The sequence below is a fragment of the Rhinolophus sinicus genome, linkage group LG05, assembly GCF_036562045.2.
Source record: "Rhinolophus sinicus isolate RSC01 linkage group LG05, ASM3656204v1, whole genome shotgun sequence".
NCBI lineage: Eukaryota > Metazoa > Chordata > Mammalia > Chiroptera > Rhinolophidae > Rhinolophus > Rhinolophus sinicus.
Genome location: NC_133755.1, coordinates 158,557,895 through 158,570,418, shown reverse-complemented (window position 1 = coordinate 158,570,418; position 12,524 = coordinate 158,557,895). Strand labels below are relative to the sequence as shown.

At 33.5% G+C, this 12,524-nt stretch overlaps 1 protein-coding gene across 13 annotated transcripts in view; it reads left to right on the top strand.

The window, feature by feature from the left end:
- The window catches only part of AHI1 (Abelson helper integration site 1), a 170,077-nt gene that overhangs the window by 95,111 nt on the left and 62,442 nt on the right, over positions 1-12,524 (top strand). For all 13 annotated transcript variants that reach the window (XR_012496754.1, XR_012496755.1, XM_019732750.2 and 10 more), the window contains one exon: positions 9,106-9,161. Coding sequence is in view for 11 of the 13 variants with exons in the window: in XM_019732750.2 (XP_019588309.2) it covers positions 9,106-9,161 (56 nt within the window). In the remaining 2 variants the exon portion in view is untranslated. The remainder of the gene's footprint in view (positions 1-9,105; positions 9,162-12,524) is intronic.

The following is a 12,524-nucleotide window of genomic DNA, read 5'->3' as shown; positions in this document are numbered from 1 at the left end:
CTCATAATACCGTAATACACAGCTCCTAGTTGTGTAGGAGCTGTGTCCTACACAACTAGACTGAGAAACAACGGCTGGAGTGGGGTGGGGAGGGGGAAAAGCGGGGGTGGGGGGAGAAAAAGAAAAAGAAACCTATAAAAAAAAAAGGTTAATTTTAATGAATATTTAGAACATGGGATGACTATATTGATGGAGAACGTTATGCTATCTTGCCGCAAAATGCTTTTATAACTCATTTTCTCTATTCATATGTTCAGTTAAGCAACAAACATTTGTTGAATATAAACTATTACACAAGCAACTAAGACAAATTTGGGTAAATATCGTGAGGGAAATGCTGTTGTAGAGGATTGCACAGGAATGCTAAGGGCAGGGAGAAATAGGAAGGGGTATCTAAATCAGAAGTAGGGTAGGAAAAGAAAAATCACAAACTGTTTCCTAGAGAACATGATGTTTGACCTCAGTTTTAAAGGATGTCTAGGAAAGATAAAGAGCTTAAGTACACCCTGATCGGAAGGAAGAGTGGCTGGGGGGATGGTAAGGGTGAATGAGAAGCTGGAAGGTTAGTGAGCTGGGCGGCAGCTACATCCTGAAGGTCTGCGTGCCGTTTTCAGTTAAGTTTAAGGAGGGTGATTTTTATCTGGAAGATGAAGCTCTAAAATGACAAGATGATAGTTTTCCCTTTAGAAGAGTAACTCTGGCAGTGTGAGATGTCATTGCAAGGCCCTTGGAGCAAGTCAGGGAGTTTGTTTAAGAAACTGTTCCAAATAATCCAAATGAGGAGGGAGTGTCCAAACTAAGTAAATAGTAGGATCCAGAGAAGGGGACAGGTGTAGTTATGTGGAAGGTTTTGCAATGTGGAAAACCATTGAAAATCTGTTTGTCTACTGTAAGGTCATTAAAAGTCTACTAACAGGCTACAATTCTTTCCCCAGCTTTATTTTGAAAGTTTTTAAACCGCCCCCCAAAATTGGGGAAAAGGGTAAAATAAAACTAAATTCACAAAATTTGCATCTTTCTTTCAAAAACTTCAATCATCACATCTAGGAAAATTAACAATTACTGTATAATATCATGTAATAAATGGTTTATATTCAGATTTTTCTAATTATGCTTAAAATTTCTTAAGCAACTTTTTGTTTGCTTGCTTATTTAATCCAGCATCCAATCCAGATTCACACTTAACATTGGTTGATGTCATTTTTGTCTCATTTAATCTCAGTTAATCTAGAATCTTTTGTTTTTGTTTTTCATGACATTGACTTTTTTAAAGTTTGGCTGAACACATTGTCCTGTACAATGTCCAGTGTTTTGATTTTATTTCATCATGATTAGATTCAAGCGAAACTTTTTTGGTGAGATTATAAGTGATATGTACTTTATTACATCACATTAGGTGGTGTCAGTTTGTTCTACTGTTCATGTTGCTAAATTTAGTCCTTGATGAAGGTAGTGAACACCAGATCTCTCTGTTGTAAAGATAAATTTTTCCCTTTGTAATTGCTGAGTAATATGGGCGGGGGGGGGGGGGGGGTGATACTTTGAGACCATGTGATTGTCATCTTCCCCAACAACCTTACTGAATGGTTTCAGCATCCATTGATGATCCTTGCCTGAATTAACTATTTCAGTGGTGAAGGAATGAAAAATGGTGGGTTTCTAATGTTATCATTGCTTCTACTTTATTGGCTGGTGGTCAGTCAAGAAGAGTATTTTTTTTTCTCGCCTGTCTTTTTGAGCATTATAGATTTTTTTTCATTCAATTTGTTATACTACTTTACTATAATTTTCTTTGTATGAGTCACGTTGTCCCCTAATTTGGTGAAAGAGCCGCTTCATGTCTATTGCCATGTTTTTTGACATGAACCTGTTAGCCTTTGAGTACTTCCTCGCTTATGATGCCCTAGGTTCACCTTGTATTTTGCCCCAAAGCTGTAATCAGTCATTTCTCTGAGACTAGTTTTATGTTTTTCAGAAGTATTTTCACATTTTCTTCATACTATTTTTATTTCTTCATACTATTTATTTTTATTTTTATTTCTCTTATAAATTTCTTGTATTTATTTGAATAAATACAAGAAATTTATAAGAGAAATATGTATTTCTCTTATAAATGGGATATTCTCTTTCATTATATCTTGACTGGTTGTTTGAATATGTACAGGATACTGATCTTTCATATTGAATTTTATATTGTATTAACTTTCTCATTTGTTGTATTCTGTTGGTTTTGTTAATTTTAGCATTGGTTCTTTTGGACTTTCTAGGTATAAAATTATATGAAAAACAGTTTTACCATATTTCCAATTCTTAAGAGCTTGCATTCTCAGTACAGACAACTTGATATTAAGTTTGGCAGGAAAAAAAAATCCCTGCCTTCTAAAACTCTATATTCTACTGGAATATAATAACTATTCATTTTTTTAGTAGCCATAGATAATCAAAGTATAATTTGTCTCTGCCCTATGTAGAGATTCATGGCGATTCCTAAAAGTCAATAAGATGCATAGTTAATAGTGTTGCCTAAAGCAAATCTTAAAAAGGTATTGTGAAAGGGAGGATGCGGGTTCTCCTGTTTCTACCACAGTGCCTTGTGCTTAGTCGGTAGTTTATAAACATTCGGTGATGATACTTCAGATAACTGGATATATGTTCTGACGTCAGAATTTGGCACATATTCCTGCCATTTTTGCATTTGCAGTAAATCTGATGATCTTTGTTCTCACTTTTCTTTGATCGTTGTCCTGAATTGAAGGTTGGTAGAGTTTAGGGAAACTAAAAAATACATCATTCTGCTGTTCAAGTCAGTCAAGTACAATTGGGATGAAATGTCAGGTTCTGATTTTCTACAAAAATAAGATACCTAAAGCATCTCTCAAGAAGCATAAAATTTCTTCCATTATCTTTTCTAGAGTATGTTAATGACTGGGAAATTAGAAAAAATTTTAAGTAATACATTTCAGTTTTACAGCAAATTTAAAAACATTACCAAAGGAAGTAGTAAGTTAACATTTTGAAACCAGTCCTAGAACATTTAACTCAAACCTTCTGATAAATGTATGCAGTTAACGCTGCATTGTAACATATCATAGGAACACGGGGGATTAGCATGGATTGCATTCATTCAGTCATTATTTGAGTCAGCGCTTGTGGACCTTCTGTGTTTCAAGCATTTGGATTAGATACTGTGGATACAAATATGAATAAAAGCAGGTCCTGACCACAGGGGCTAAACAAACACAGATGGATCTGGAGGGTTTGTGACTTGCATGGGTTTCAGTCATAGTACTGCTTGCTGCTCATTGGTTGTGTGACCTTGGGAATGTTATCTAACTACTGATTTACTTTCTGAAATCCCTGTTTCCTTCTTTTAAAATGGGGTAATCTTTTTTGTTTGTTAATTAATTATCTTAAAATTCTTAATAGTTGTTGAGTTTTGTTTGTTATGTTTTAATTTAAGAGATCCTCTAATTCTCCTGTTGTCATCAGTGACACTACCGATTCTGGTAGGTTATGTGGTCTTTTTTGGGTTATTGAAACACCTTATAAAAATTATTAGTTTTTTCGTTTATTTGTTTTGTTTTGATTGGGTTTTTTTTTTGTTGTTGTTTTGTATTTTTGCATGCTTATGGTTTGTTGCCCCATCTATAATGATAGAGGTCTGAGCTGTAGCAAAAAACAAAAACAAAAGCCTGTACAATTATTCCCCCTATCCTGAGGCATAGGAGTAAACTTCTCCTCTCAAGTCTTATCAGTTGAAAGTTACAGCTATCTCCCAAAGACAGGGTCTGGAAGCAAATTTCTCAGGCCTATTGGTCCCTTTTAGGTCCAGTGTGGTCCATAGGATCTGCTAGGTCTTTAATGAACTACAAGTATTAAACTGACAGTTACATAGCCAGTTTCCCAGAAGGCTTGTAGCTTCTGCTGGCTGCAAACCTTCAGTGAACTCTGAAAAAAACATTTTCTACCTGCTCCTTTACAAGAATACTACTTTCCCTGCACATGTCTTGGCTCAGCACCAAGGAGAACAAAGCTCTCCCACCTCCACCCCTTGCCCAACATACTGGCATTAAGATTCCCAGGAAAAAAACCTTTTTCTTGTAATATACTCTCCAGGGTCTTCCATACTTCTTGTCTTAGTCTTTGTAGGCCTCTAGGAAGGAACTAAACTACTTGATTTCAAATTTAAAAATCATTAGACAAATGGAAAAGAAGGTGTTCGACTGGAAGATTAAGTGGAACAACTATCAGAAACATAAAAAATTATGAAGTTAGAAATAAGATGAGCTGCAAAATTAAACAATAAAGTAAAACTTTCTTGAGCAGAAGAGTAAGACTGCAGATGAAAGCGCTTATCAAGTCCCCAGAAAAGATTAATTATACCAAAGACGTTCTTAGACACACCCTGGTGAAATTCCTGACTTCCTAGATAAAGGGAAATTTTTATAAGCCTCTAAGAGCAACAGGTTCTTTACACTGAAAAGAGAGTCAAATGAACATCGGACTTCTCATCTAGAACTCTAGAAGCTGGCTGATAGTAGAGCAACATATCTAGACAATCAAGATAAAGAATTTCTTACCCAAAAATTCATTATTCAGACAAGGTATCATATATCTGTCAACAAGGAAGGCATATTTGGATATACAAGGATTTAGAAAGTACTCTAACCAAATAACAACTGAATTAGAACAGAAATCTCAAAACAGGAAAACATTAGGTTTTTTCTATTAGATACAGAGGAACTATTAAGTTTTTTTCTTAGAATATTTTTGTGTTTTGTAAATTTATACTTAACACTTCTACAAACTCATATGCATTTTCATCCACTTAAACTTAACTATATAAATTTATATAAAAGAACAAAGAAGTAACAGCCTTCTAAAAGTTTAATTTGGTGTGGAGCAAGAAGGTATTGTTATAGTATTTGGTTGGAAGGAGGTTTGGATATTCATTTAGATAAATAATTCACAATGTATTTATTATTTTTATAATTGGGAAGGTAACAAATAGCATAATTGAAACATTGGTAGAAATTAGAAACAGAAATCCAGAGAAAAACGAGTATGCATTGAAATTTACCAAAAGCAAGAAAAAAGAAAAAGTAAAAGGCAGCAATATAACTAAATGGAAGTGGAGATTGGTAATGTCATCACTATTACTGCAACATTGAGAAGACCTCACATAAACTAAAAAATAATCAGATCTGTGAACAAAAAGAAGTCTAAATGAAATAAATTTCATAGAGGAACGAATCCTACTCCATAAGGTAGTATTGACCAGGAGTCATTTTAATACCTGGGAGCATTTATTGAGATAAAGAGACAGAAGACCAAAGGAGCAAAACTTTTATAGGCAAAGCGACTTTGCTGAGACAGACATAGCTGAACTTCTAAGGATCATGTCGGCTGACATGATGGATTGGAATCTGAAAGACCCCAAATGTGAGTCAGTCCTCTTCAGCCATCAGTTCTACCCCGCAGGAATTTTGTGGCATAAGCTGTCATATAGGAAACTAGGGAAAAGGCAGAGAAAGAGTTCCCTTAATCTCTAGAGGCTTAAATCCCAAAGTCCTCCTAGAGGGAGGAACTGATCTTATTTTTGGATATTTAATAGGTATTCTGAAATTAACTACAGCAACAGCTCAGCCCCCAACTCATTTCAACTCCTGAATTGGTCAAAAAGATCTACCCTTCACTGGAGCTTTGTAAAAAGCAAAGTGTGACCTCTTTCTGGAAGAAGTTTTTTTGTTGTTTTTTTTTTTTTATTTATTTATTTCATTCTCTACTGATTAAATATCTAGAAGGTCTGACCTACAATGAGAAATTATGAGGCATGTGAATAAGCAGGAATAGATTACCCATAATCAAGAAAGAGAACAATCAGTGAAGGAAACCACAAATGATCAAAATGTTGGAATTAGCAGACAAAAATCTTTAAAATAGCTTTTATACATATGTTAAATAATTTTTGAGGAAATATGGGTAAAATGAGTTAAAAGATGGAGAATTTCAGCAGAAAAATGGAAACCCTAAAGAAGAAGTAATGGAAATTCTACACCTGAAGAGTGTAATAGATGAAATGGAAAAAAAAAAAAAAAACAGTTAAATGGGCCTAATAGCAGATAAGTACACTTTCAAAGAAAGGATCTTTGAACTCAAGGACAGGACAAAAATATTATCTGAATTAAAGCATGGGGTGAGGAGAGGAGGTAACAGAACATCAGACCTATATGACTGCATCAAATGAGCTAAACAGATATAATTGGAATTCCAGAAAGAAAATAGAAAAAAGGGAGGAAGAAATAATGGGCTAAGAATGTTCTAACTCTGATGAAAGACATTAACCTAATAGATATAAAAAACTTAGCAAACCCCAAGAAAGATATATGTAAATGCAACCACATCTAATTACATCTTAATTAAACTGGGGGAAAAAAATAATAAAAACTAAAAAGAAAATCATACAAGCAGCCAAAGGGAAAAATGCATTATATTCAGAGGAATAATAAAAATGGTGGTTACCTTCTCATAAGAAACAATGGAATAAAATAAAGTGCTAAAAGAAAATGTCTACCAACCTAGATTTCACTACCCAGCAAAAATATCCTTCATAAATGATACCTATTAAAGACTTTTCAGGAAAAAAACAGCAGCAACATAATTAGTCACCAGCATATTTACACTGCAAGAGAGTCTGTAGAGGGTTTATCAAGCTGAAGGGAAATGATCTCAGATGAAAGCCTGGATCTGCAGGGAGGAATGAAAACATTGGAAAGGATAAATATGTATATATCTAACTATAAGAAACTTTTTTTTTTTTGAATTCTCAAAGACTATTGACTATTTAAAACGAGTATACTGGCAGTATATTGTGGGATTTATAGCATGTAGAAGTAAAATATAACAGTAGCATAAAGGGTGGTAGGCTAAATGGAATAATACTGTTTTAGGGTGGGTCCTTATATTGTTTGTGAAATGGAAAATCCTAATTCACGGTATACTGTAATAAATTAAAGATGTCTTATAATCTCTAACCATTAAAAACTACAAAGATGTATAGCTAAAAATTTAGTTATCGGGGACATAAAATAGAATAGTAAAGATATTTTCTAATTTCAAAAGAGTATAGAAAAGTAGGAAGAGAGGAACAAGAGTAGATACAGTAGAATAGCAAGATGGCAGACTTAAACACAGCCACATCGGTAATTACATTAAATATAAATAGTCCAAGCATTAAAAAGCAAAGATTGTCAGAATGTACTATCTAGCAGTAAATATTTATTGACACATTGATTTTATTTTTACATTTTTACTTATTGATTGATTTACTCTACAGATGTATATTCTTAAATTCATTTTGAGGTATTCTTATTTTAAAATACTCCGTGATAAATTGTACACTTTAACTATATTTCTGCATAATTAATATATTTAGTGAACAAATATTTAATTTAGAATATAAGTACAAATAATTGTTTTTTTTATTTTATTTAATATTTCCCAGAAAGTAAGTATATTAGTCGGGGTTCTCCAGAGAAAGAGAACCAATAGGATGTGTATATAGATACAGAGAGATTTATTTAAGGAATTCGTTTGCACAATTGTGGAGGCTGACAATTCCAAAATCTGCAGGGTAGTCTGGCAGGCTGGAAACCCAGGGAAGAGTTATGGATCAAGTTCAAAAGCAGTCTAATGGCTAAACTCCCTCTTTCATGGGAGGTCAGTCTTTCTTAAGGCATTCAACTGATTAGATGAAACCCACCCATATTATGAAGAGCAATCTGCTTTACTTACAGTCTACAGATTTAAGTGTTAACAGCATCCAAAAAATACTTTCACAGAAACATCTGGGATGTTTGATCAAATATCTGGGTACTGTGGCCTAGCCAGCATGACATACAAAAATAGCCAGCACAGCAAGCTACTTATTGTGAACTTCACCTTAATAAAAGTGAAATAAGATACAAATATGGATTTTTTAGGTTAAATTTACATAAAATAAGATGCTATTTTGGGATATTTTTTCTTACACTTAGACCTTTCTGTATATTCTTAACTGAAAGTAAAGATGAAAGTTTGAACAAACACATATGATTGTATTTCCAAATCATATTTCAATGGGCAGTCTAAATTTAAAACTAAGATTGTATCTTTAGATAAAAAGTGATTTTATTTTTGTTTGTCTCTCTTAATCCTTTATCATACTTTAAGAAAAATAAGTTAAATGCCTGTGAATGAGAGGAACTAGTGTTTTGTTTCAACGAGGAACTTCGCTATTTGCTGCTAACAATACATTGCAGTTATCATTTCTAACCATCCCTGCAGGTGACAGCCTTTAGCATTTGAACAATCTATTCTAATATCCAAACTCACATGTTAGTGTGCTGATGGACAGAGATTGTAAAGTAAATGACACCCACACCTGTGTTCATTTTTAACTTGAGATTGACTTTGAACCAGTATCTTTACAGATGAGATGCAATTATATCATTAGAAGCTGTTTATTACAAAGAAATGCACTGCAGTAGAGAGGACATGGAGGACAAAAAGATAAATCCACACATGATAAAAGGATTTATCTCAAGTTTAGCAGTCAATATTATCATTTTAGAGGACAGAATCAGGGGAACTTTTTTATCCAGACACTCCGTGGTGATTGAATAAATAGCACAATGTGTCATAGTAGGAAGTCAGATCAAAGAGAAATTCAAATAGACTCATTTGTTCTTTTTGAGAAAATAAGGAAGTGATTCCTTTCATAGCCTCTGATATTTCTTTATGAAAACTTGATGACCTCAAGTGAGAAATAAAACTTTCAAGGAAGAAATACAGCAGCGGAGATAATGGCACAATTTTTGGAGCCAAGAACATGTTGTGGACACATGCTGTGTTATCTCCAAAGCCCACTGAAATGGGAAAATTGGCTTAACTCACCTTGAGTGAAGTCTCTGAGCTAAACTCTCCAGCTGTTTCTGACCAGAGAATTCATGATGCAAAATCTTTTTTTCTTGTAAGCTGTAGGAGTTGTCTTACTGACATAAATGTTTTCAAAATAAAATGGGTAGGTTTAATAAGCAAATATTCACAATCTTTTTCTTTTAACAGGAATTGTCAACATAGGAACAGTGCCTTGTAACCATCATGTAGATGGACCACCAACGGTAAGGCAATCTATTTCTGCATTGTTAAAACACAGTTTGATCTTTTCTTGTTTGAGGTTATTACGTGAGGCACATAAGAAGCTGCAATGATGCTGGTTATAGTGACACAAAATGCCACTGTAGAAAACTCTTATAACCTTCCTTTTTGTCAGAAGTTATAGCCCTTCAAGAAAGTTAACCTCATGTTTTCTAATTAAGAAAGAAAACCTTACTAATTTTTGACAAGATTTAGGAAAATAAGATGCTGTATCAATTTTACAGGCACTTGTATACTGTTATAGATGGAATGTTTTTTAATTTAAAAATACTTTTTATACTTTTGATAAAGTAACGTAAATCTATATGCAAAGTGATTTATACCCTTTTTAAACTGAGTGTTGTTTTGTGCACTAGAATCAATTAGAGGAATGTTTTGTAATAGTGAAAGAAGGCCATTATGCTTGATCTTCTTACAGATTACTGTGCTTTATTATTACAGAAGTGCAATCTTTTCTTTTATCCCACTTATGTTACTACCAGACAACAAAAGGCATTTAACAATTTCAGTATCTATTTACTATGTTAAAAATAATTATAGAAGATGATATAGAAGGAAGATGATTAAATTTCCCTTTTTGTCTCTGAATATAATATTTGTATGAAATATACATCAGTTGCTAGTTCCCACTTGAAAGATTCATAAGATAGACTAGAGTATATCTTAGTCTTCACAAAGCATAATTTTATTTCTTGTCCCTTGTATACAATAAGTCTTTCAAGTACTCCATACAACTCATCTCCTGTTGTGAGAAAGTTTTGGTAATATCTTTTTAAAGTAAATATTCAACTATATTTGAATTTTATTGATAATTAATATTTTCCTGAAGGGTAAATTGACTCCATTTTCTATTTGTAATAAAGCCATATGATTAATTCAACATGTTTAATGACTTAATATTCGGGGCTCCTGAAAAGACTAGTGTTTGAGGAATGACTCATCAGAATAATCATAAAAAAATACTTGACTGTAGTGTGTGTTGCAGTTATCCTTTAGTAGCCATAACATTATGTAAATTTTATTCTTTTATATTAAAAAATTGAAGATTAGCAATATGAAAAATGAACGTATTTGAATAATAGACTCATTGGATCATTTTGCATACTTTTGAAATTTATGTTATTCCTATAGGCCTTCCTGTGGCACCAGTGTTTACATTTCTGCTTTTTTTTTTTTTTTTTTAACATCTGGAACTCAGAAAACTGCAGCCTGGCAGAGTTTTTTGACTTACCTTGTAGGCTGGTTGTAGATGTCCAGATTAATTAAATGATAAAATAATAGAACCAAATCTTCATGAAATCATGAGAAATAATGGTGTAAACATTTACAGTAGTGCCCTAATGATCTCAATATGACCCCAGTGAATTAGGGACAATATCTCATAATAATAGCTTAAGTACTGTTGGTGTTTTGCTTATGTTTTTCCATTTGGATTATTTGATGGTAGTTCCTAATATATTAATAACATTTCTACTCTGTGCAGTCAATAAGTTTTAATATACTTTTTTTATAAAGGCACTCCCCCAAACACTCATTAGTTTTCCTGGCTTTGAGTTGAACCAAGCTTCCTTTTTGATGTGTTGGGGTTTTTTTAAGCTTTTCTCCTCTGTCTCTTTATTACAAACTAAGCATAGTCTACTACCCCTCCCCACTGCTTACTGACAGTTAACCTTGGCCCTTTCTCCATAAACTCTAAATGGAATCACACCTGTGTTCATTCCCCAATATCCTCTGGTCCCAGAAAGGTAAAGTCTGATTTTCGTACAAAATATAATTCTACATAATTTCCATTTTTGTACCCATGTGCCTTTATTTTCATTAAAGGGATTAAGAGCTGAAAATATTTAGAGATAGAAGAAATAGGAAAAGTCTGTCTAAAAATTTAACAAGGTAGGATATTTGTAAGGTCCAACTTTGTACTATATTGGCCCTAAAAGGAGTCATATTTCTGGGGTCTGAGAAAAAAAGAAAGGGAGTGGACTAGGATTTCACAATGACTGAGGCTGGAGCCCTGAGTAACTTCTTGACCTTGTACCTAACCACCAATTTCCAGCTTCCTTCTCTACACATTATCACGCCCACTTCCCTCTTGCTCCAAGTACCACCATGAATGGCTTGGGTCTAGGAGAGTGCTAGATGCTAGCTACAACTTTCTCAAGTCTCTATAACAGGGAAAGATGTGTTTCTTGACATACCACGTTGGAATGAACTTTTAAGCAAATACATAGCTATAGAGGATAGTTTGATCGTATAGCACTGTAATGTGATGTAGTGTTCTTTAAGTAAATATAGGTTAGCCTGAGAACAAAACCAGCTCTGTACCTTTGTTTTGTGTTTTCTCTCACTCTTTTTTAATTTGTTTATTTCCCTTTTTCTTTTTCATTTATTATATGAACTTGAATTTTTTTCTTTGGAAGTTTGTTTCTTTCTGACATAAATAATACCGTGTCTGTTTTTGAGATGCCCTTCATAGAAAGTAAAACAAATATGCCCACAAGGCATTATTCCCTTCATCAAAAAGGATCAGATCTTTCTTCTCCTCTGGCTATAGACACTATTTTTTTTTTTTTCATTCTGAGCTCTTAATGTACTTTATATTTAAGAGGACATTTTCAAGTTATTTTTTTCAAGAAATGTAAATTGATAATCTACAATGTTTTAAAATATCTCTCAGTTGTCTTTGCATAAGACTGCTTGCCAGGGCTTTTTATTATTTGGACAAAACCATTTTTCCTCAAAACAGTGTGGAAATTGATCATCTTTTAGCCTTCTGACATTTAGTGTTTTAGGAGAGACATTGGACATTAGTCTGATAGTTATTCTTTTGTTTAGGTAGCCTGATTTGCTTGCCCGTGTATTATAGATTTCCTTTCTTTTGTTTTTTATGTCCTAGTTCAGATTTGATGGTTAAATGTGTGACTTTCTTTTCACTGATTTTTGTCCTGAATGGTATTCACTCAGTACTATAGGAAAAGCAAATAAGACATTAGACAATCGTAATACTAGGTTACATGAAAATAATTAGCTCATGCCACTTTAAGAACTAGTTGCTGCACCTGCTTAGCGCCTCCAGCAAGTTAAGGATAATGATCAGACTCAGATTGGTCAGAGGTCATTGTCTAAACCTGAAAGACAGGTGTAAAAGTTAGTTAATAGTTAAGTTATCACAGGCTTGAGTCCCATATTTACTTTAAATGAAGGACTTATTTGCAAATCAAAGAGAAATAGCAACTAGTATAAGGAAGTCTTCCCCCCACGTTTGGTCTTTTCTTGTTTGAGGTTATTAGGCGAGGAACATAGTTAAAACATACCTGTCCTTTAATGTA